The 25026-nt window shown below is 36.2% G+C and overlaps 1 protein-coding gene and 1 long non-coding RNA gene across 11 annotated transcripts in view; one reads left to right on the forward strand and one right to left on the reverse strand.

Annotated features, from left to right (window-relative positions):
* The window catches only part of git2a (G protein-coupled receptor kinase interacting ArfGAP 2a), a 50807-nt gene that overhangs the window by 20433 nt on the left and 5348 nt on the right, over positions 1 to 25026 (forward strand). Inside the window, exons 9-21 of one of the 10 annotated variants that reach the window (XM_028456738.1) lie at positions 736 to 741; positions 1872 to 1923; positions 2002 to 2074; positions 4785 to 4882; positions 4981 to 5092; positions 5188 to 5321; positions 6590 to 6739; positions 13108 to 13356; positions 16103 to 16192; positions 20190 to 20272; positions 20340 to 20531; positions 21730 to 21876; positions 23646 to 23709. In XM_028456738.1, coding sequence (XP_028312539.1) covers positions 736 to 741; positions 1872 to 1923; positions 2002 to 2074; positions 4785 to 4882; positions 4981 to 5092; positions 5188 to 5321; positions 6590 to 6739; positions 13108 to 13356; positions 16103 to 16192; positions 20190 to 20272; positions 20340 to 20531; positions 21730 to 21876; positions 23646 to 23709 — 1450 coding nt within the window. The remainder of the gene's footprint in view (positions 1 to 735; positions 742 to 1871; positions 1924 to 2001; positions 2075 to 4784; positions 4883 to 4980; positions 5093 to 5187; positions 5322 to 6589; positions 6740 to 13107; positions 13357 to 16102; positions 16193 to 20189; positions 20273 to 20339; positions 20532 to 21729; positions 21877 to 23645; positions 23710 to 25026) is intronic. The other 9 variants (XM_028456740.1, XM_028456742.1, XM_028456741.1 and 6 more) reach the window with 9 other exon arrangements.
* On the reverse strand, positions 12856 to 17696 carry LOC114469333 (uncharacterized). Its single transcript, XR_003674760.1, has 3 exons — positions 17500 to 17696; positions 16248 to 16540; positions 12856 to 13116 (listed from the first exon to the last, which is right to left on the reverse strand). It is a non-coding gene; the product is annotated as an uncharacterized LOC114469333 (long non-coding RNA).

Consider the following 25026-nt stretch of genomic DNA (forward strand, 5'->3'; position numbering starts at 1 on the left):
ATATCCACTTTTATCCAGGTGGTTTATTCTTATTTGCTCCATATATAGTCGACTTAAAGATGTAAATCAGAAATTAAATGGGTTAAAAGTGACCAAAAATGGTGGAAAACCACAGAAATTGTTTAAAAATTGCGAAGTAGTGACCAATAATTGACAGAAAAAGTGGTTTAAAAAAAGTGAATGTGGTTAAATTGTCAAAAATAAGCATGAAATATGGTGAAGAGGTTAAAAGTGACTATAATGGGTCAATATATGTGACATTAGGTTGGAAAAGTGGTGGAAATGGTGCCTAAATTTTCCTAAAAGTGGAAAAAATGTGAAGAAAGGCATTAAAATGTGGTGGTGAAGAGGCAGAAATTTTGAAAATTGTAGCAAAAATGCATTAAAAGGAACAAAAGTATGTCAAGAAAAAGGGTGAAAATATGCCAAGTTTGGTGTAGGTACAGTAAAAGCGGAAAAATAACCAAAATTGATGAAATTGTTCAAAAAATTTTTTTAGTTTTTTGAAGGCATTTGGCGATCCCCTCCCAGTGTCTCGCGACCCCAATGGGGTCCTGACCCCAAGGTTGAGGAACAGTAGCAGTGAAGTCAGTGACTCTCCCGACATCTGTTATCCATACAAATGGATAAAATGACACCCCCAAAAACAAAGCGAGATATGAAGGGTGTTTTCAAGTTAAAATAATGATACAAAACATCGATCTTGTTTTTTTTTTGCTGCATTTGGATGATCAGAAACGTGTAAGTACTTCTATTTTCTACCAGATTTAAACAGGCATTTTGCCAGGGTTTGGGTCAATTACAATTATGTTTTCAATTAACCATGTTCAGTTACAACATTACGATTACAGTGGCCGGCATTTTATCCAATTTTGCCATTGAAATTACAATTAATATTTTCCCCCTGGAAGTTACAATTACATCCTCAATTACTAAAGTTTAATGACAATAATTGCAATTTCTGATCTTGAAACTGATACTGATGCTCTCTGAGTATCTGGCAGCGAGCCTGCCATGAACCTAAAATAAAAAAAAATCTGTTTACATATGTATATATACTATATTTATTTGTATTCATTATTATTATTATTTGTTTATATTTTTGCACCTTATTTTTCATTTGAACATTTTCTTTGTGTCGTCTTGCTCCTTTTTTTCTGCATGTGTGTATATTTATTATTAGTAGTGTTGTTTTTTAATATGTTGCTCTTTGCCATTCTAATTACCTCTCTGGGATTTATAAAATTTTTTCTGATTCTGAAATAAATAACTTAATAAAACGTAACTTTTCTTGTTGTGTTAGCATCTCTTTTGATGATGGCTTTTGACCCATGTCTTTAATCAGCTCTAAAATATCCATTCATCCATCCATTTTCAGACTCATGTTTCAGGGTCGTGGGGGCTCTAAAATATACTAAAAATAATTATCTATCATGCAATTTGTTTCTCATCTCTTGGTTACCTTATTAGGCTTCATAATCAATTAAAATATAGGTTTTAATATATTTGGTATGGTCGTCTAAGTGTTTTTCCTGTCAGTATACCCCTAGATTTCGATTTTAAAAGTTGACGTGAAAGATATTTTAATAAATATTAACTACTTATATGTGTAAGCCATAGAACTGTAACATGATTCCACAGTTTTGTGTTTCATTAAATTGTAATTGACAGATTTTATAGAATTTCCATGACAATTACAAAGTCAATTATCTCAACTTAATTGCAATTTATTATAATATTTTTTCAGTTACAATTATAATTACATCATGATTGTAATTAATTACCAATTACGCAATTGCAATTATAATTGACCTCAACTCTGCATTGTGCTGCTAAGAACACTTTGTCACTGGACTCTATTGTGTTTGTAGCAGTTTAGATTTGTCCCAGTTGGCCAAGGCAGCAAAGAGGAAACTCCAGTCTGTAAGTGACTTTTATTATTGAAACATCTCAAGTGGGACTGACATGGAACTATAAACGATTTCTTTGTTTTCCCCATAGCTGAAGAATCATTTATTTGAGGAACTGGCCATGGATGTGTACGATGAAGTGGACAGACGTGAGACAGACGCCGGTAAAGACCAACTCACATATTATTTCTGACATAAGTAACAAAAAGAAATCAAATCTCACTGTTATTTAAAAAGTTACATTTCAAGTAAAAAAAAAAAAGGTTTAATGCAGACTTTATTTTTCAAAAAGTTTTTTGTGGTAATAGATGGCAGTCAAAAGTCTCCAATCCATCTTTAGAATTCCTGAATGCATCTGTTTGGAATTTTTCTTCCAAAAAAAGTTTTTCTGACAGTCCATCTATGAACTCAAACCTCTTTAGTATTTTTCTCTGCTCAATTTCATTGAATCTCTTTATCACACGTGTCAAACTCGAGGCTCGGGAGCCAAATCTGGCCTGTTTAGACCATCCAATTCTACACGCAGGAGAAAGTTGAAAAGAAGAAGAAACATGAATTATTGTCCAAATTACCAAATCATTCACTTTTAGATTTCTCAGCCCTTGTAAATGCACAAATTCAATGAAACTCTACAATATTTGGAGGATAATGGCTTAGATTTATGTAGTGCTTTTTTTCAAGGAGACTCAAAGCATGTTACAGAAACCATTATTCATTCACACCAGTCACTCACATCAGTCATACCGGTGGTGGTAAGCTACAATGTTGCCACAGCTGCCCTGGGGCATACTGACAGAAGCGTGGCTGCCATTTTGCACCTACGACCCCTCTGACCACCACCAGCATTCATGCACAATTCATACGAGGCAATGTGGGTAAAGTGCCTTGCCCAAGGACACAACAACAGTGACTTGGATAGGAACTTGGATTCGAACCCCCAATCCTTCGGTTACTCGACAACTCACTCTACCACTGAGCTACTGGCAATTTTTCCACGCTTTTATCACATGACTGCAGTCATTTTTAATCTGAAATTATTCAAAGAACTCAAAATTATTTCACAATTGGTCACAAAGTCAATGAAATTTAAAAGAGAAAATCCAGCCTAGATATTGTCCGTAATTCATTTAATTTGTGTATTATTTATGCATCGTGTAAAGTGTAGACTTTGGGTCATTAATGTGGAAATGGCTCATTTTCCCTCCTAAAATCTGCAGATCAAACTACTTTGTATTTGGCCCCCGAACTAAAATGAGTTTGACACTCCTGCTGTATGTCAATTTATTTACAAATAATATTACCGGTATTTCAATCATGAGGTCAAGGGGGCGGGGGATTCACACGCCCCCTGCTGGACACCATTTCCCTCTATCCTTGGAAACCCTAGGGCAGACATTAGCAACTAATGCATCCAAAAACATATAAAACCACAGCAAAAATACACAAAGACGACTACTAAAATACATAAAATATACAAAACAAAAACACAAATGCACCAAACTGACTCCAAAATTCAGAATAAACTCGAACAAAATGAGAGAAAAATGTAAACGAATGACTCCAAAAACACAAAAGGACAAGAAAAATGCACAAAGTGATTCCAAAAACAACAGATGGTACAGACATGAGCAACTGGCGGCCCTCAGTTTAATATTTTGAGGCCCTCAAGGTAAATGCAAAAAAATTAATCAAAAAACATATAAAACCATGGAAAAAATACACAAACTGATTTCAGAAACACAGAAAACAAACACACACAACACACAGGGCGACCGTGGCTCAGGTGGTAGTGGGTCGTCTTCTGATCGAGAGGTTGGGGTTCGAGAGGTTGGGGGGTTCGATCCCAGTACCTGACTATGTGTCGAAGTGTCCTTGGGCAAGACACTGAACCCTAAGTTGCTCCCAGTGGTCGACTAGCGCCTTGCATGGCAGTCCTGTCCCACTGGTGTGTGAATGTGAGAGTGATTGGGTGAATGAGCTGATATGTAAAGCGCTTTGAGACTGCTTCAGTGTGGGGATAAAGCGCTATATAAATCTAGTCCATTTACCATTTACCATTTACAATAAAAAAACAATATACAAAACAACAGAAAAATAATATACAAAACAAAAACCACAAAGGCAATAATTGACTTCTAAAACCACAATAAACTCAAACAAAATGAAAGAAAAATGTAAAGAATAACTCCAAAAACACACAAAAGAATAAGAAAAATGCACAATGATTCCAAACACACACACACACACACACACACACACACACGCACGCAAAATCAAATAGTAATATGAAAAACAATAGAAAAAAATACAAAATGACAAAAAAAAAGACCAAAAAAAAAAAACACGGAAACTTCCTGTATTGATGCTCAGATTGGTCTTTATTCTGAATGCCGACCTAAACTTTGATATTATGGTCCTTGGATCACATTTTTGATTAAAGTTTCCCATCTCTGCACTAGTGTAAGGTGAAATCAGTGAAAAATATTTTATTTAAAAACCTCCATTGTTTTCACTATTTGTGACATTTTGCAGATGTGGACACAAAAAGCTAGATTTATTTATTGTAACGTTCTGTTTTTAAACCTTAAAGTTACACCCTTTTCATAAATGCCATCGATAGAATAGAATAGAACAGACCTTTATTGATCCCCAGAGGGGAAATTCACACATTGCAGCAACACAGCAAAATAGCAGACAGTAATAACAAACAAAAAAATACAAACATAGGATCATGGTGCAAATATATGACTTTTGGACATACATAAATTATAATGAATAAGAATTAAATAAATAAAATAAATTTAAAAAAAAAACTGCATAAAAAAAAACAACAAATGTGCAAATTTAATCTAATGCTGATCTGATTATTTTCAGTGTGGTTGGCCACACAGAATCACAGCACTCTGGTGACAGAAACGACCGTTGTTCCTTTCCTTCCTGTGAATCCGGAATATTCTTCAACACGAAACCAGGCAGGCCTTTTACACGTACAGATGCTTGTCCAGCTCTGAGGGATTCATCATTTACGTTTTTTTTTTCTTTTTTCTTTTTTCTTTTTTTTCCAATTCAGGGGCGACAAAAACTGGCAAGATTTAACGCTCATGAATTTGCTACTCTGGTGATCGATATACTGAGTGATGCTAAGAGAAGACAACAAGGGAGTTTAATATCCAGTCCTATAGGTAGGCTTACCCGGTTAATGCTGCACTAACAACGACCAGTCATAGAATGCAGTTGTACATCAACTACTTTGCCCTGCTGGCGTTCTTCATTCCAGACAATGTTGTGAAGAATCTGGCGGTCAGACATGGCAGTGACAGTCAGGACAATGACCAGCCTGATTATGACAGCGTGGCGTCTGACGAGGACACGGATCAGGAGCTTCTCTCCAGCAAAGGAGACAGGACCAAGGTAGGTGGATATCAGCTTCCAAACCAGTGCTTCTAAACTGTTTGGCCCAATAACCCTTTCTGTCATTTCTGAAACCAAGTGTCCCCTTATGTCCGACTACAATATTTTGCTCAGAATTCTATGAAAAATCATTTATAGAGCACAATGATGGAATGAATGAATGATAACACACGTTTTAAAAAATCCCATTGTAAATAAGTGGAATGAAACAGTATTTAGTGCCTCCTGAATGGATTATTTCCATAGTTTTTATCATTTCAAATCATCTCCCTCCTGATGTGGGACCAAGACTAGGCATTTCTATCATAATTTTTTGTGTTTTTGGTGTCATTTTGTGTATTTTGTTGTTGTTTGTCTGTTCGTTTTATTATTCAGTATATTTTTCTCTGATTTTATGTGTTTTTGTGTCTTGTTGGTATTTAAACTATTCTCTGTGTATGTGTGTTTTTAGTTGTTTCTAATGTTGTTTTTGTCTGTTGTCCCTGGTATTTTTGTGTATTTTATAGTTTGTCTCTCATTTAGTGTGTCATTGTTGTCGTTTTTTTGTGTTACTGGTAATGGTAAGTATTTTTCTCTCTTGGTGTGTGTGTTTTTGGTGTAATTTTGTGTATTTTGTTATTACTTGTCTAATCTTTTTATTATTCAGTATATTTTTCTCTTATTTTGTGTGTTGTTTTGTGAGTTGCTGGTAATAATTAACTAAATGTTAACTAAAAATAAACATTGAAAAAACCCATATTTTTAATGCTTTCATTTATTAATTTTCCAATTTCTCTCTCTCAAGTTGTGACGTACCCCCATTTGAGAAACACTCCTCTAAATCAGTGGTTCTAAACTTTTTTTTGGCTCAAGTACCCCCTTTCTCTTATTTCTGAACATTTCTTATTTCTAAAACATTTTGTTTAGAAAAAAATGCAAAAAATTTGACTTTTTGTAAATTACCATTTTAGTTGAAGATAAAATACTACATTATTCAAAGTAATATTAAATCGTGATTATTTTCAAAAACCTGGAAAATTCTCGCAAACTATATCCCACAGAATTTTGTCATATTAAGTTGCAAATTTTCTGATTTTCTGGAAATTTGCAACTTAATATGACAAAATTCAGGATTTTGTTTGATTTTGTGCTTTTTCTTTCACAAAAGCATAACGGTTTTTTTTTGTCCGGCCAACTTGAGGTCAGTTGGGGTCCTATGTGGCCCTTGAACTAAAATGTGTTTGACACCCCTGCTTTATGACTTTGTTCTTGAACCTTTCCTCCGGCAGAGCCTTGACTCCGACCTCTCCGACGGTCCAATCACGATGCAGGAATACATGGAGGTGAAAAACGCACTGAGCGCGTCTGAAACAAAGATCCTGCAGCTCATGAAAGCCAACAACAACCTGAGCGACGAGCTGAGGCTGATGCAGAAAAAGGTATCCACCACCATCCGCTAATATACCATCACTAACACCAAGGGCTGCACTGGTGGGGGACGGGGCGAGGGGCGGGGCTCCGCAGCCAGTGTGGTGGCTCTCTGTGGGGGGGCCTGTGGACTCTAGCTTAACGCTGAACTACCAGAGCAGAAAGGCGGTGCAGGTCCACCACCTGTTTGGGAAGATGTATTAAGAGTCGGTGCTTAAATGTAACTGTGGTTATATGTTTCATAAATATGTTTTTGTGTAATGTATTCAACTTCCTAAAAAGTGTTTTTTAGTTAATTCTTTCTTTTAGGGCACCTAAAGGAGTCCGCAATCTTGGAAAGCTAGCGAGACTTCCTCTAAGCTCCGCGCCCTCCCATAGTCTCCCGCTGGTGCTCCGTCCAAAGCCACGCCCCCACGAGATTGAACGTGCATCTGATATGAAAATCTCCCTAAAGCAAAACAAATAGTATGCTGTCCAACAGAAAGAAGCAACATTAACCTCATTCAATTACAATTAGGTCTTCAACTATCCATGTTCAATTATAACTCAATTACGATTATGGTGACCTGCATTTTTTCCCATCATAATTAAACTTGCTGATATTATTTTCCCCCTGCACGTTGATTACAATCACGCTCTGAATTACTAAAGTTCAATAACAATTAATCACAATTACTGAGCCTTTATTAAATAAGCTTGTGTTAGCTTTCTGTTAGCATCTATTATGATAACAGGTCAGTTTTCACCCATGTCTTGAATCAGCTGTAAAATACACAATAAATATATCTATCATCTAATTTGTTTTTCATCTCTTGGTTACCTTCTTAGGCTTCAAAATCAATGAAAATATTAGTTTTAATATTTTGGGTGTGTGCGTTTGAGGCTTATTTGTGTCTGTATACCCCTAGATTTGAATTTCTGATAGATAGTGAAACATATTTTATTAACTACATACGTGTAAGTCATAGAACTGTAACATGGTTCCCCAGTCTTGTGTTTAATTTAATTGTAATAGACAGTTTCTATAGAATGTTAATGCCAATTACAATTATAATTATAATTACGTCATTGTAATTAATTATCAATTATGCGATTCAAATTATAATTGACCTCAATCCTGGCGGAAACGGTGTCACGTGACTAGTGTGGAGCAAGAGAAGGGAGGGACAGAGGGGCGGTGTGGACAGGACAAGTTGTGAGGGAATCTGATTGGTTATTTCCATTTGGACCGAATGGCAGGGATTGGTCAGAGGTTTTACAGGATTGTAGCGACTGCAGAAGTTTCCTTTTTCTGAGCACAAAATGTATTGATTACTCTCAGGATGGACAGATTATTTCAAAGTGTTTGTGAACACCATTGGGGACTCCACCTTTAAAATTGCATCACTGATTATTACTAATAGCACGTTTACATAGTAACGTAGTAGCATGTGTGGTTGGTTGTTAATCCTCTTATAATGCTAACTTATTGTACGTGTGCTGTGTTCAATGCATGGGACATTATAGGTTGCAGTGCAGATATTTGATGACCTCATTTCATTACGTGCAAATAGGTTTGTGTTTTTCAAATGAGGAACTTTACATGAGGAAAATGAACCCTTTGCCCTTGTTTCACTGAATGGCTGGTATTCATTTAATGTGGTTGGTAGGGTTGCAAAATTCCAGGAATTTTAAGTTGGAAACTTATTGAATTGAAGGTTGGTCCTTAACAGGGATGTTAAATATATTTGAACGTTGTCTTGAATTAAACAATCAGATCTCATGCAATTACACTTGAGAATATCGCTGCTATTCGTCAATCATATGCACATGCCACGCCCCCATTTAATTTTCAAATAAAGGGGTCAGTCAGATGAGTAATAATTGACTCAAAATTGACGTTTTTGTAGAAAAAAGTGATGCATTTTATTTAATTATTTATTTTTACTTCGTTTATATGAAGATTTGTGGACTTAACAAAACAACAACAACATACACTTAGTCATCCATTTGTCAGGAAAGGAAATAAAAGGGATAGTTTGTACATACAGTATATGGCTCAACGACTACTGGAAAAATGTGTTTTTGTGAAAACATTTACATTTTTGTGAAAAAAATTTACATTTTTGTGAAAAAAATGTACATTTTTGTGAAAAAAAATTACATTTTTGTGAAAAAAATTTAAAACTGATTATTCAATCAGATAATTTCAGAATTTAATTTAATAAATTCTAACAAACACTGCACTGCACTGAGCTTGAAGAGCAGTTTTTGGTTGCTGCTGTTTTTGCCACTAGGATTTTCATTTATGAAGGTATTGAGTAGAAATCATCAAATTTTTAATGTTTAAGATTGTAAATACTTTCTACAAGTCTTAAAAACAAGATGCTTACAAAACCTGAGTAATTGAAAAGTTTTACTTACAAATAAATCTGTTAAAATGTTATTTTTGCAGAGGATATTTATTTTTGGATATGATACAGTTATTTAAAATGACTCCAAATTCACATTTAAGTCCAATAAATAATTCCCATGAAAAGTTTCTATTTTTGAATATTCCCCAAATTCCCGATCTTAAGTTTCCGTGGAAATGTAGTGTAAATTTTCCACCCCTTTGCAACCCTAACCCTGGTGGTTAAAGTCAACCATGATGGCAGAGTTACTGCTTTGATTCCTGCTATGTGTATTATTATTTTATTATTTTCTATTATCTCCACAGTTGTAAAGAGTCACGTCTTACTGTTTTAGTGTAACAGATCATAAACACAGACCGTATTCAGATTAATTGTAGTGTTTTCAGTGAGCAATAGTTAAACACTATTTAACCCTTTAAACTAATGATTAAAAGAAAAATTAATAAATCTAATGGGACACGTCAAACTAAAAAAGTTATGTAAAAATCAATAATGGGGAAAAATACCTCAAATATTTAATATGTACCTCATTTAAGCTCATTTCTTACCAAACACATTCATTTCTACAGTAAATATACATAATTAATATTGTATTAAAGGCAAGTGTCTGTTTTGTTTTGTTGGTTCTTGATCGTCTCCCCAACCGTTCTACAGCTTTAACTCCAGCTGTTCCTGCACTGCTTACCTTGGCTATCACTTGCTTTGCACTCTTACAAACAACACTGCTAAAAAAAGTGAAATTTGCATAAACTTAAATATCTTAAATTAAGGCAATACATGCTTATTTTCCCCCGATAAGATATTTCTTCTTACCAGTTTGTTTATTTTACTTCAAGATCTTTTTAGTGTTTTTTAAGAAATCTTGAGAAGCCACTTTTTCCTTTTCTGTGTGCAGATAATTCTGTTTATTTTAAAGTCCGTGTAAAGCAGAAATTAATTTGTATTATGAGTTTGTCACACCACAGAAACATGATGAAAAAAATTGCTATGTATATAAAATTAGGTCTCAAAATCATGGAAAAACGAGCCCTTCTCTCTGCTCTGAAACGCTGAGGGCGTGTCAGTTCAAGGCGCTGGAACCACGCCCACGTGCGGGAATAGCGCCGCCTCCGTGTATTAACCCTACGGGAGAGAGCAGTGTGAACGACCAAAAAATGTAGGAAAAAAATGCTCGGATCATGCCAAACGAGGTGTCAGCGGAAAGGTTTGCGCTGCCTCATCTCTCCTGAGTAGAGTCAGAACTCCGCCCACCAGAGGCGAAAAACAAAATCGCGGTGCAAAAAAAGTGCTAATTTCATTGAAAATGTGGCACCAGCGGATGCGTTTCATTTCCCCAAGTCCGAATATGTGGTTTGTTTTTTGGCTAGGGGCCAAATTGCGCTCGTTGGAGACTGCGGAAGTTTGGTATGCATTAGCAGCAGGGTCAGGTTTATGCTAATGATGGCTCCGTTATGTAACACGGATATGATTTCTGACCCGCCCATTAAATCCTGAACACAGAAATTTGAAAGTTTGTGAAGCCTAGCTCCGTAATTACATTCTAAATGGTTGAATGGCTTTTTCCATGTTTTAAGGAAATACATTTGTGACCTATTTAAAGTGTTTGAGGCAAATGGCTGAATTCGAATTCGAACACAAACTTTACGTAAAATCTGGGACATAAACTTAAAACAGGAGCACTCAGAGCACAAACCTTTGCCAAGTGCAAAATCTCTTTTTTGCCAGATATTGTCAGTTATCTGTATTAGTGATCCTGATCATGGAGCCATTATCATTCACACTTTAAAGCATACGTGTCAAACTCAAGGACCGGGTACCAAATCTGGCATTTTAGAGCATCCAATTCGGCCCACAGCAGAAAGCAAAAAAAGTCAGAGAAACCATGAATCATTGTGTAAATGACCAACTAATTCAGTTGTACATATGCTAGATATCTCCAAAATAATACACAAATGTAATGAAACGCCACAATATTAGCAGGGTTCACATTTTTCCCACGCTTATATCACATGATGGAAGTCATTTTCAATCTTGTTGTTAAAAGAATGCTCAATTTTTCCCAAATTCTGCAATTTTCTTCAAATTATACCACCAAATTACATAAAAATGGGTCACAAAATCAAATAAATTTAATGTAAATTCATAAATATAAATATATATTAGTGCCGTACATATTTTATAATTTATTTATACGTGGAAGTGCAAACACTAGAACACAATAATGATTAAATTATTAATTTTCCTACCTAAATTCTGCAACCCACTTAAGCTGCTCCATATTTGGCCCCTGAACTAAAATGAGTTTGACACTCCTGCTTTAAAGGCTCAGAATATTTTTTTATCTCCATTAATGACCATATTTAAAATGTAATTTTTTTTTAAAGACAAATTGCCATGAAATGTGCAAATTAGATTTCATGTGTATGAAACTTTGAGAAGGAACTGAGGAAGCAACCTGACATAACTTAGTCAAATTCCATAAAGTTAAAATTTGACTCAATGATGAGCGATAGGGATTTTTGAGACTGATTCAGTATCAGTTTGTTGATCCGGATCCACTCTAAAATGTAATCAAATTTTCCACGTTGTAAACTCTATCTTTGGTTAAAATCTGTTAAGTCCTTATCACGTAATCCTGCTAAAAGACAAATAAACAAATAATCACACGCCGGTGATAATATTAGCTCCTTGGCAAAAGTGATTAACACAAATATCTGCAAACATAACATCAGAACATTTGGCTTACTTAGATGTTTTAAAACTATGACGGCGTATTAGGGCCACATCAAAATAAAAAGACATCTGATCACTACAGGATCACACAGACAATATCCTGTTTGTATTTCAATCGAGACTTTAATCTCAAAATATTGTGACTTTGATCTTAAAATATTGGGACATTAATCTCATAAAATACCATTTTTATTATAATGCGACTTTATTCTCATAAAATTACAACTTTATTCTCGAAATGATACAACTTTAATCTCTTAGTGCCCAGATTTTTAAATACATTTAATATGACCCTAATGCGTATATTTGTATAAAACAAAAAGAAGTAAGTATTTAGTAAGTAAAATTATCTTTGGCAAACACTAACTGGTAAGAAGAAACATCTTGTCGTGCATTTATTGCTGTAATTTAAGATATTTCATTTTATTAAGATTTCACTTTTTGCATTGACAAAGTTCTGCTGCTCCTGTGAATTCAGTGCTCAATCCTTTCACACGCCTGATCTTTTCAGGTCCTTTTAACGCATGCGCGAAACGTGTCTCCATCCGGTCGGCCTTTTTTACGGCTGTTTGTTTACTATTTACTGTAAACGGTTGAAACCCGCCTATTTAAAAAAAAAATTAGAAATGTATGTTTTGAGTGAATTCCGATTTTTTTTTTTTTTTTTTTTTAATTTTCTGTTTAGTATTTGATTGTTAATGTTGTGTATTGTGTTTTGATTCATTTTTGTATATATCATCTTGCGGTGGTTTTTTTACATGTGTACTATTAATATATTTAACAAATGTCGTCTTATTGTGTTTTTTTTTTAATTAACAATTAAAAACATCACAAAACAGTCACTTATTTACATTAATACTATCAAAATATTTAACAAATGTCGTATGGTCGGTTTAAATCCAAAATCACATCCCAGCAGCTCTGTCGTAAAGATTGCGAGTGAAGGAAGTGACATAGTCTACGCACATGCGTTGAAAGGATGTGAAAGGATCCGTCCCGTGAAAGGATTGGGCACTGACGACCATCATCAATTGTAGCCCAAATAGGTCTTGCTTTTTGTCTGTATAAAATCTGTATCATGAGATACTAATATAGGTTATATGGCAGCTGTTTTTTTGTAAGTGTAACCGTTTGTATCATCACCGATGCAGCTTTATCTCGAGCTTTGAGATGTGAGGAGTAGATGAGAGTAGGGAACCATTGCTTGCTTTGCTGAGAGCTCCTCTTAGTGTGTTGCTGAACGTCTCTTCCAGCTGCAATCTCTGCAAAGCGAGAACACGTCTCTCAGGCGGCAGGTCACAACCAATATCTATCACACCCCCAGCGGTACAGATCACCCCGACCCCTCCAGTCCCTCAGCCCTGAAACGCCGACAGTCTGCGCGGGCCAGTCGGCCCACGTCTATGTACGAGACCGGCTCGGGCCTGAAGCCCTTCCTCTCAAAAGGGGAAAGTCCCTACCCAGAGGAGGGCGTCCCCACCCTGCAACCCTTCCCACCTCATGTAAGTAAGACCTGTTCCCTGCTTGTCCTCCTCGCTGGTTCCCGTTCACCCGCTGCTTTCTAACACTTTCCCTTCTCAGCCTGTCTGCATTCATCTGCTTAACCCTTCTCTACTTTAGTGGTTCTCAACCTTGAAGTCGCGAGACACTGGGAGGGTGTTGCCAGATGCCTTCAAGAAACTAGAAATATTAACAATTTGAGCTCATTTTTGCTTATTTTTACCCTTTTTCTGCAACTACACCAAACTTAATATATTTTAACCTATTTTTATCACATTTTCTTGACTTATTTTTGCTCATTTTATTGCATTATTTTCCATCATTCATTTCTGCACTTCATCAAATTTCAATTCCTTTTCTGCACATTTTTCCACTTGTAAGACATTATCAACACTTATCAATCCTTTCCATCACTTTTCCCACCTAATGTTGCACAATGTTGACCCATTATTGTCATTTTTAACCTCTTTTCACAATATTTCTTGCTTGTTTTTTGCCAATTTAACCACATTCAAGATGTGTCATGCCCATTATTTGCCAATTTAAACTAATTGTTCCAATATTGACACTTTAAACCCTTTTTACCACTTTTTCTGTCTGTTTTTGGCCACTCTAATTTGTAACTTTTCACCAATTTATGTGTTTTAAAATCCCATTTTTCCACCTTTGCCACCATTTTTAGTCACTTTTAACCTATTTTATTTCAGATTAAAACATCTTTAGGATGACTATGTACTATGGCACAAATAATAATAAACTTCCTGTATAACAGTGGACATTATTCAGATAAATAAATAAATGTGGTTATCACAGATTCATAGAACAATGGACCATCATTTTGTTGACTTTATGAATAGGCCCCATAAATCTCTCCCCTTTATCCCCCTTATAGATTGCCCTGTCTCCACATGACTGTTCTTCAATGTTCATGTCTGTGTTCAACCAACTTCAGGTACAGTGGGGGTCCCCGGTCTCTGGAACCTTTATTTTGGGGGTTGCGGGCTTAAAAGGTTGAGAACCACTGCTCTACTGGGATTTTTCTGCTGCATCATGAACCTCACAAAGCCCTAAACATTCTAAACACACCCAATTACATCCCATTTCTTCACTCAGAGGCTGTTCAATCTTAATATCCATATATTTGTTGTTTGTTATCAGAAATGGTGCCAAAAAACCCGCAGCTGTTCCAATGCTGATGTTTAAAGGGTTGTAGTGTTTCTTATATTCTAAATGAAGTATTAAAATGGCCTTTTGAAAATATTTTAATTGTGTTTTTGTAATGCATGACACCTTTACACATACATTTATCTCAACTATTTTGGTTGTTCCTGATTAATATCTTCACCTGTGGGTGATTCCATGTCCTTTCAACAAAATTTCTCAAAACATTCTGACATTTTTACCAATTGTTCCGTAATAAATCAAAAGGCACACTTTTTTTTAGTTTGATCAGATGAACATTTTTTTTGATATGGCCAATTTAGTGAGGAGGGTATGTGTCGATATTTGTGCGTCTGTATTTTTCTTCCATTTTCAGCTTTCAATATCTCAGGAACTACGTAATGTAGGAAACTGAAATTTAGTATAGTAACACAGCTCCACCTACTCTCTCAGAATTAAAACAAAAGGTTCTGCTATACATCCTATCTGGTGGACATGCCAGCCCCTCAAAATTGGAAAAAAGTTTATTGTATATACATAGGCAAGCTACAATGTAAAGAATTTTCAATATTGTGGTGAAATAACCCCAAAATTGAGGTCCAAAATATAAATGGTATTTAATAAAAGAGTAACCTTTATAGTATAAATTAAAACAGAAATCAGATTTTTTTTTTTTTCTTACAATCCCACATGCAGTTATGGCCAATGAAAATAGTAAAAAAAAAGTATTTCTTTGGATATTAAGAGACTGTCACCCAAGAAGCACTGCATAAATGTGATCATGTAATCATTATTGCTGTGAACAGTCTATGTGCATAGCTCAAAGCTGATCTAATTACAGGGAGCTGAGGCATATGTAAAGTTGTTTACTGAAGGACCAAACATGTTCCAGATCCAAACCCAGACAAACTTTTTTCCAATTTTGAGGGGCTGGCATGTCCACCAGATAGGATGTATAGCAGATCATTTTATTTAATCTGAGAGAGTAGGTGGAGCGGTATTATTGTACCAAATTTCAGTTTGCTATATCATGTAGTATTGTAGTTCCTTAGATATTGAAAGCTGAAAAATAGAACAAACGAAATTCAACACATACTCCCCTCACTAAATTGACCTTATCTCAAAAGGTTTTCTTCTGATCAAACTAAAAATTTACACTGTACCTATTGAATAATCACGGAACAATTGGTAAAAATTTCAGAATTTTTTGAGACCCTAGTGCATGGACCATTTGTGAAATGACATGGAATGACCCCTATGTAATGTAATGTAATACTTTGAGAAAATAAGATTTATTTTTCATAATTACTTACATTTGTATTAATATATATCATAGACATCATCATGTTTATTGTTCAGAAAGGGAAATGAATCTCTGGGGAAAATATTAGAGATCCATAAAACCATCTTTTGCTGTGATATGAAATGATCTATATTGCATTGATCTACAATGAGGTAAACGTAGGAGGATGTTTCTTATAGAAACATTACAAAGTGATCTCCGTTCTTATCTTGTACCGTTTTAAAGAGAACTTTCACAGTTAAAGAAATTGTGTCCTGAAAATGTGATTTAACCCCTGTCTTTAGACAGAAAGAGGCGTTTTTGTGACCACTTCTTCCTCCCTCCCCTCATTTCCATCCACCCAGTCGTGGTTAAAGGACGACACTGCCCAAAAGGTTGAGTATCAACAGCTTTCAGGACCACCACAAACTCTCCTGAAGCTCTCCTCACGTTGTTTTTGCCCTGCCGCGCTCTCTGCTGCATGAGCCAGTCCGACACCTGTCGTCATCTTCATCATCCTCGCAGCAATGCTTAACACGCACAGTTGGAGAAATAATTCTCCAGCCTGGTTGTGAAGCCGGGAATGTGAATGGTGTCATTCTCTGCTTCAGAAACTTGTGCCGCTGTTTTCACGCTGAAATGTTTTAGTCGTAGTTTGTTGTAGAGTTTTAAATGAAATGTGTGCACGTTTGACTTTCACAGAGTCAGCTTTCTGTGCCCGCTTCACCAAAAACACCTGATTCCTGCAGAGTGAGAAATGGTTCAGTCAGTGTTTGTTTTGGTCATTGGATTTTTTTTTTTATTCAGAAGAAGAAATTCAAGTTTAAGTTCACCCCTAAGGTTTTGCTGATCTGTCACAAGGGGAAAAATTCAAAAAATGCCTTGATTATGGGCGTTGCTCCTAGAGTAGTTAAGACACGCCCAGTCACAGCAGTCCCGCCCCCACAGTGCTGCACAGTTCCGAATGGATCCTAATCCCTCCTCCAATCTTTTATATAGTTGTAGCAAAATCAAATTACAATAGCCGGCGTTCAACCCATATAGGGCAGTCACTCTTACATTTTACAACTAAAAACGCTCAATTTAAATACTAAAGAGTGGGACTAGGATCAGTAAACTACATTACATCAAACCTAATCATAGTATATGTAATCAGCAGAAAATCAGTTTTAGGGTGTACTTGCACTTTAAAAATCTAAAACTAAGTATTTGACTTCTCTTTTGAAATTTAAAATCAAGATCTTTTTCTTTATCAGGGTTGAAAAGGGATAAACTACAAGTAGAGTTTTCACGCGCTTTTTCATACTGTCCCAGTTTCATACTGACCCAAGTTGCTGTTTTTCAAAGCAAGAGCATGTATGAGGACGGTGCTGTGTCTGTGCACGCATCACACCAAAGTGGGAGTGGAAAAGGTTTTTCTACAATATTTTCTGAGACTGTTTTTTATTTTTTATTTGAAAAACAACGTACTGATCCATGTCTGTTACACAACACCGTCTTCAAACGCGCTCTTACTTTGAAAACAGAAACTTACAGTCGCACAATTTGAAGAAGAAAAAAACTGACTTTTTTTCTGATTTCTAACATTTTATTTTTTGTTTTCAGAAGATGAAAATCAACCATTTTTTAAAGTTTTGCTGATAAATTGATGAATTTTAAAAGGAAACTTACAGAAAATCCAATGATTCAAACATACACTGACCTGGTCCCTGGTCTGATCCTGTTTTCAGGCTGAACACGTGTAACTCACTCTTGCTCCGATGATCTTGCTTTGCTATTTTTTCTGCTTGCATACAGTATATTTTCCTGTGATCATTAGAGCCAGTTTAAGGAGAGAATGTAACGAGTTCCTCTGAATGTCTCACATGTTGTGAAATCTGTGGTGAACGAGGATGAGGTATTTTGTGATGTGCTAATAGTGTGGGTGAGATTCAGTTTCACTCATGAACTCATCTGAACCCACATTTCCCGTCCTGAAGTAAATAATCCCCCCCACTGGGGTTCACTTGTGGCCAGAGCTTATGTCATGTTTCCAGTCATTTGTTACTGATAATCAGTGTCCAGTCCTTTCGAAGCAATGCTCACATATTGTGTCTTTTCAGATAAATCATCTGATATTTGAGTATACTGTGTTTTACTAATACTGCATTAGAAACCCCAGAATACTAATGCTATTCTCACTTTGCAGCTTTACTGACTTGTTAATCCAGGGGTGTCAAACTCATTTTAGTTCAGGGGCCAAATAAACACCGGTTTGATCTTAAAGGGATCATCCACTTTTTTTTTTTTTTTTTACAAATGTGGCCTAAAACCTTTGAAATGTACGTTTTGGAAGATCTATGCCTAACAAAATGTATCATTTTGCGCCATATTTGTTTTATTAACTTTTAAAAATGGAACTACTTTACTGTTTTAGAGCCTGTGTTCGGCCATCTTGAAATCATGTGATTAATGATGTCACACAGCCCCACTGCCTGTAAACATTCTATTGTTTCCTATTGGAGTGAAGCATTCAGCCTAATTTTTAGATAATTTATCAGCTTTTTAGGTCAGAATGACAACTTGTGCTGCTTTTGGTTGCTCTAAATATGAGGTTCCCAAAGTGGATTACGGGTACCTCCAGGGGTACGCAAATTGTCATGGTGGGTACGTGAATAGAGATTAAAAAACATTGATTAATGTACCCAAGTTTGTACTTTATGTATGATTTATACATTGTGTAAAGTATGAAAGGCGCCAACAATATCCAAGCAATAAGTGACATATCAGTCCCTGCAGGATTTTATCTTTCAAATTGAATTAATTTTGAGACCAAATTTTGTTGAATTTGTGGAAATTATGTTAAATATTTCCAGGAAAATTGACCTTTTTGAAAATTTTAAATGACATCAGTCATGGGAAAAAAGCATGGGAAAATTGTAATTTTCCAGATATTGTGGAATATACATGGAATTTGTGTATTAAGATATCTGAGATATCCAAGCTGATTTATCTACAACTGAATTTTTTGGCAATCTGGACAATAATTTATGTTTTTTCTGTATTTTTAACTTTCTCCTGCAGGCCGAATTAGATGGTCGAAAGGGCCAGATTTGTGCTGTAGGGCTACGCTGTATTACATTATTATGTTTTTAGGTGTGCAGGAGTAGGGGGTACATGGTTTCAGGTTAAATGTCTGAAGGGGTTCAGGACTGTAAAAAGTTTGGGAACCACTGATCTAAATAATCAGGAAAAGTTAAAGATGTTGATGTAAACCTCTTCAGTTTACCTAAAGAGACTAAAAACAGTTGTGATCCAAAAAATAATCTATATATTATATAATAATCTAGAGCGACAGTACTCTAAATTCAGTTTAAGGGAGAGTAAAGGTCTCTTAGGAGAGCTCTTCTTCTCTGCTTCATTGTCTACTACCAAACCACAGAGTTAGAACTGTCTCCCCCTGCGGTCACAGGTTATTTTTCGGGTCACAACTGTTTTTATCATCTTTCCGTAAACAAAAGAGGTTTACATCATCATCTTTAACTTTTCATGTTTATTTAGAGCAACCAAAAGCAGCACAAGTTGGTATTTTGACCTAAAAAGCAGGCAGAAGGCTTCACTCCAATAATGAGATGTTTATAGGCGGTGGGGCTGTGTGACATCATCAATCACGTGATTTCAAGATGGCGGAACACCGGCTCTGAAACTGTAAAGTAGTCCCATTTTTAAAAGTTAGTAAAACCAACATGGTGTCAAATAATGTGTTTTGTTAGGCATAGATCTTCTAATAAGGACATTTCAAAGGTTTTAGGCCACATTTGTAAAAACAGTGGAGGATCCCTTTAAATGAACCGCAGATAAAATATATTACAATAAGTGACAGATATCAGTTCCTGCTGGATTTTCTTTTCTTAATTTCCTTGATTTTGTGACCAATTTTTATTCAATTTTGGGAAGTTTTGTGGAATACTTTGAGAAAAATTGTAGGATTTTGCAATTAAAAATGACTTCCAACATGTAATTTAAGCATAGGAATACTGTGAGCCCTGCAAATATTGTGGAGTTTTATTGAATCTGCGTATTCGGAGGGACTGAGATCTATAACTGAATAATTTGTAATTTTCTCAATGATTCCTGTTTACTCTGTTGTTTTTACTTTCTCCTGCGGACCACATTAGATGCTCCAAAGGGCTGGATTTGGCCCCCGGGCCTTGAGTTTGACACATTTATGTCCTTATTCTACTTATTCATATACATTATTTGAATTATTGCATTGATCACTGATTGAGTGCATTTCCATTAACACCGAGGTAGTTTTTCATCTTTGTTCTAAGAATACAAAAAAGGTTTGCTGCAGTTTTTTTTTTTATACATATATTGTAAAAGCTTGTCGTTTTATTATTTCTCTTTTAGGCGTCAAAGATGGAAAAGCAACGCAGCATGCCAGAAAGTGACTATGACAACACGTTTAATGACTCTGAGGCAGACGATTCAGGGTGAGTGTTTCCGAGGCTGTTTTTAAAAATCCTCCACCAACTGCTTTTTGCCTCTCGTTCTCCTCAGTTACTGCAGGAGAAGCAGGCTACGGAGCAGCGGCTGGATGGGCGAGGGCCACTCCATCCCTGAACAGGACGATCAGGAGTCGGGCTCCGACCCGGCCCTCCCCAGCACGGAGGACGTCATCCGCAAAACCGAACAAATCACCAAGAATATTCAGGAACTGCTGCGAGCTGCTCAGGAAAATAAACACGACAGGTCAGTGTGATGAATAAAAGAGTCTGTGTGTGTGTGTGTGTGTCACGCTCCACTTTCATCATTGTTCTGTCAGGGTTGGGATCAATTACATTTTTCAATTACATATACGTCCTTAATTATCCATTAGAATTACCGGTACAATATTTATTTTCCCCCTGAAAGTAAATTACTGTTACCTTCTCAATTACTAAAGTTCAAATCCAATGAATCACAATTACTGAGCGTTTAATGGGACTCTGACCTTTATTAACGAACAGCTGCCCAATATGTGCCACTTCAGTCTTTTTCTCTTCCAAGGGACAGCACGTGTGAGTGAGTTCTGCAGTTGGCTTGTTTAGGTGAAGGTCTGGGTTAGGACTCACTCAGAAATCCATTTAACTGAGCTTTTCATGCTGTTCTGAGAAGTAACAAAAGCTGCAACTCTTAAAATGAATATTTTAATCCATAATAGGCTCTAAAAAATATATTATATATCAACTCATCGATATAGGCGATATTGTAATTTTTTACATCGCCAAAATTGAAAACATGATATATTGAAATATTGGTATTAATATTTTTGTTGTGGGTGTCTGAGCCTTTTTTTGTCAGTATACCCCTAGATCTAAATTTTAAAAAAAATGGTAAAATGATCCTGAAGAGAACTGACAGGTAGTGGGAAAACTTGATATGAAACACATTTTAATAATTAGCTACGTATATGAAAGCCATAGAACTGTAATGTGGTTCTCTAGTTTTGCGTTTTATTATTGACAGTTTTATGTAATTTCCATACCAATTACAATTAGAAAGTCAATTATCTGAATTAAATTACAAGTCAGTTAGAATTACAACAAAATTTTTCTTAGATTGCAATTATAATTTTGTCATAATTGTAATTGATTATCAATTACAAATATAATTCTTCATGAATTTGTTAATGAAGTATTAATTGACAGTTTTTGTATCATTTTCATGCCAATTACAATTAGAAAGTTCATTATCTGAACTAAATTACAATTCAAATATGATTTTAACAGCAACTGATTTTTAAAATTACAATTACTTCATAATAGTAATTAATTATCATTACAATTATAATTGACCCCAACCCTGGTGTTATTAGCTTTAGTTTCCCCTCCTCCTCTCATGTTATTCCCACCCCCCTCTTATTCTACCTGTCATGTGGCCGTCCTGCTGTCATGGCGACCCTCATCAGACCATGTGAGCGTGAAGGCATGCGTCGGCTCAGGCACAGTCTGGGATGTTTCAGCACTCTGGTTCCCTGGGCTGAGAAGGCCTCCTCTCCCCTTCAGCCCCTCGGCCTCCGGTCCCCTGACCCCTCCTCTTCCTCCTCCTCCTCCTGGTACTCTGGCTTCTGTCCCTGCCTCCCAGGCACAGTTTCATTTTCCTCTCCCTCACACCCATTCCGTCTGTTCCCTTCTCTTCTCTAACCTTTGCATTTAATGTGCCAAAGCATGCTGGGATAGGTTTTTTAAAAAAATCTTTAATTTAAGATTGCTAGAGTCGACCATGTGTGACTAATGACGGAATAACGCATTGAAGAATGACTTAAAAAATCCATTCCTTTGTATTAAGTGCAGGAAAAGCTTCAGAAATAAGAAGTGTGTGCTTAAATGATTAGAACTAACTTTTGAAAAGCATGGTTTGCGCTGGATGTTGAACATTAACTGTTGTTTGCCATCAGGATATTTAACTTCTGCTTGTGTATTTGTTTTGTTCCCTCCACCAAGAAGGTAATATTTTCACCAGCCTAAGTTTGTCTGTTAGCAGGATTACATCAAATGTACTTAAAGCTGCAGTATGTAGAATCATGAGACTTGTATAAAAATAACCACTCCCACCCTCTCCTCCCTATTTCGAATCCTATCGTCCCTTACCGGTATCCTCGTGAACGCGCACAACTGTGGAGCTCTTTGCAACTTTTTCCTTACTAAAGACCAGTGATACTAGGGACTTTATCTTGTGTTATCGGGGAGTTTTCTGATGTTTTAGAGACATGAAAGCACGAATCACTGATGTGAGGACAGTAAGAGGCTCACAGCTTCTCCTCCGCAGCGATCCCAGCTGAACAAACAGACACTCCACATCTTGGAGTGAATTGCACATGTTCTCTCCACCTGTACAAACTAGAGTACAATAATGATTGAATAACTCATTTTCCTCCTAATATCCGTGGCCCTCTGAAGATTAACTGCTCTGTTTTTGGCCCCTGAACTAAAATGAGTTTGACAGCCCTGTTGCTTCTCCATGTCGGTCTGTGTTTTCCCTCCTCCTTTGGCGTGTAACTGCTGTGCCTAACGCAGTGATGGCGACCACTGCTGGAACGTCCACCATTACATTTTCACTATCTTTAGTGCGTGAACATGCTTGACTTTAGTCAAGAAGCCAATAGAAACGCTTAAAACATCTGATGGATCACTCTGTTTGTAGAAAGATCTCTGATTGGCTGAAACCCAGCGTCACGCTCCTTGATATCTAAAGTGTAAATATAAAGCCAAGAGAAGGTCCAGAGATTCACTGTCCACTCACAACACAATATGCTGAAAGGATTGTTTTTGACTAAATGCAGCCAAAAAATCTTACATACTGCAGCTTTAAGGGATAAACCATGGAAGATTGCATTACATTTTGGAGGGGATGCAGATCAATAAACTGATTCTGGATCAGTTTATTGATCTGACAAATCCCTATCTCTCATGGTTGGCAAACATTCTAACTTGTAATTGACTGATTTTTTATAAAATTAGACTCAGTTGTGATGGGTTGGTTTTTTAATTTCCGCACCGACTTTCATCTGGATCAGATTTGAATCACACATTTCACATTTCAAAAAATGGGTGTGTCCATCCAAAAATGTGCATCTACTGTATTTTGTATTAATGGAGATGGAAGTTTCCTCCAAGCCTTTAAAGTGTTAATGATCATGGTACCATGATTAGGATCATTGATCCAGGTACAGTAACTGTTAATATTCAGATAACTGTTAATATCTGCAAAGAGGAGATGAGTCACATGGCGGAGGTTTGCGTTTCTCTGAGTGCGACTGTTTGTGAATATTTTGAACGAGATGTTTTTAACTAAAAGTTATCCACATGCTTTTTCCTCTCTCAGCTTTATCCCATGTTCAGAAAGAATACATGTGGCTGTAACAGAAATGGCGGCTCTCTTCCCAAAGGTATGTAGACAATCTGTGACCTATCGCAGGGTTTTTCAATCTTGGTGCCGTGACCTTGTGTGTGTTTGCCTGTAAATGTCTAGTAATAATAAAATAAAATAACTTACTGGTGAAAATGTATTTATTTTTAATTGCATTTATTTTTTTATCTATGTTGCACAATTTAAAAAGTACATAATAACACAGAAACAGATATAAAGTGCAGGAAAAGGCAGAAAGCTCAAATTTAAATAAGAATGATTTCTTTTCAAATTAAAACACCACACACAATCTCAAACAACTATATTCTGTACTTTACATTCTCAAATATAGATCGAGTTCAAATAAAATGCAGTTGTTACTATTCTGTATTTGTAACAGTATAAACAAAAACACATTTTAGAGAAAAAAACGTTTCTGAGGTTAACAGAAATTTGTAATATTTATATTTTTTTTATGTATGGCCTCCTTCTGATGGTGATAGTGATACTAATAGCAATAATATTCAATTAATAATTTCCCATTTATCATTTATTTCTCCACCTCACATGACCATTAACTCACTCAGTGCCATTGACGAGATAACTCGTCATTTTAAATCCAAATGCTCAGTGCCGTTGACGAGATAACTCGTGAAGTATCCAGCAGCTCACAGCTCCACATACTAACACAGAACGTGTGGCTCTGAGTGGATTATTGATAATGTTGTGATCGTGAGATAAAACCATCAACTAACCGGGCTAAACGGGTCATCACTGCGTGTTGGGAGGAGGAGGGGGGGTGTGGAGGGGGTTACAAAATACCCCCAGCCTGTGAGCCAGATAGCAAAATAATAGGTGACATGTAGGAGGTAGCAGAGCACATATGGATGAGAGATCATCCATGCTCAGCAGAGCTCAGAGAGAGAGGAGGAAAGGCGTTTATGAGACAGAAAATGGCGCTACGTACAGGGTTGACGTTCCCAGCAGCACACAGCATGTGTGGAACTCATGGATAATGTGGCGATTGTGAGATAAAACAATAAAAAAAAAACGGGGAACGCAGTTACACTCTGCATGTCGGGGAGGAAGAGGAAGTTGCGTGTGTGCAGACTGACGGGAGAGAAAGTTGGAGGAACGCCAAAATACAGTAAGAAATACATTCAACTCTGACCCAGATAGATAAATAATAATAATTTTGCCATCTAATGCCCTGTCTCGGTGTTTTTTTTAATATTTTATATAAGGAAACAGTGTTTATATGCTAGAGTTGTCACTAAAGCAAAAAAAAAAACTTTAAAGTCACTGACAGGGTTTTTTTTTTTTTTTTTTTACAAAAAGGCTGTTTTCTCAGCTTTTT

Source organism: Gouania willdenowi, chromosome 9 (genome assembly GCF_900634775.1).
Source record: "Gouania willdenowi chromosome 9, fGouWil2.1, whole genome shotgun sequence".
Taxonomy (NCBI): domain Eukaryota; kingdom Metazoa; phylum Chordata; class Actinopteri; order Blenniiformes; family Gobiesocidae; genus Gouania; species Gouania willdenowi.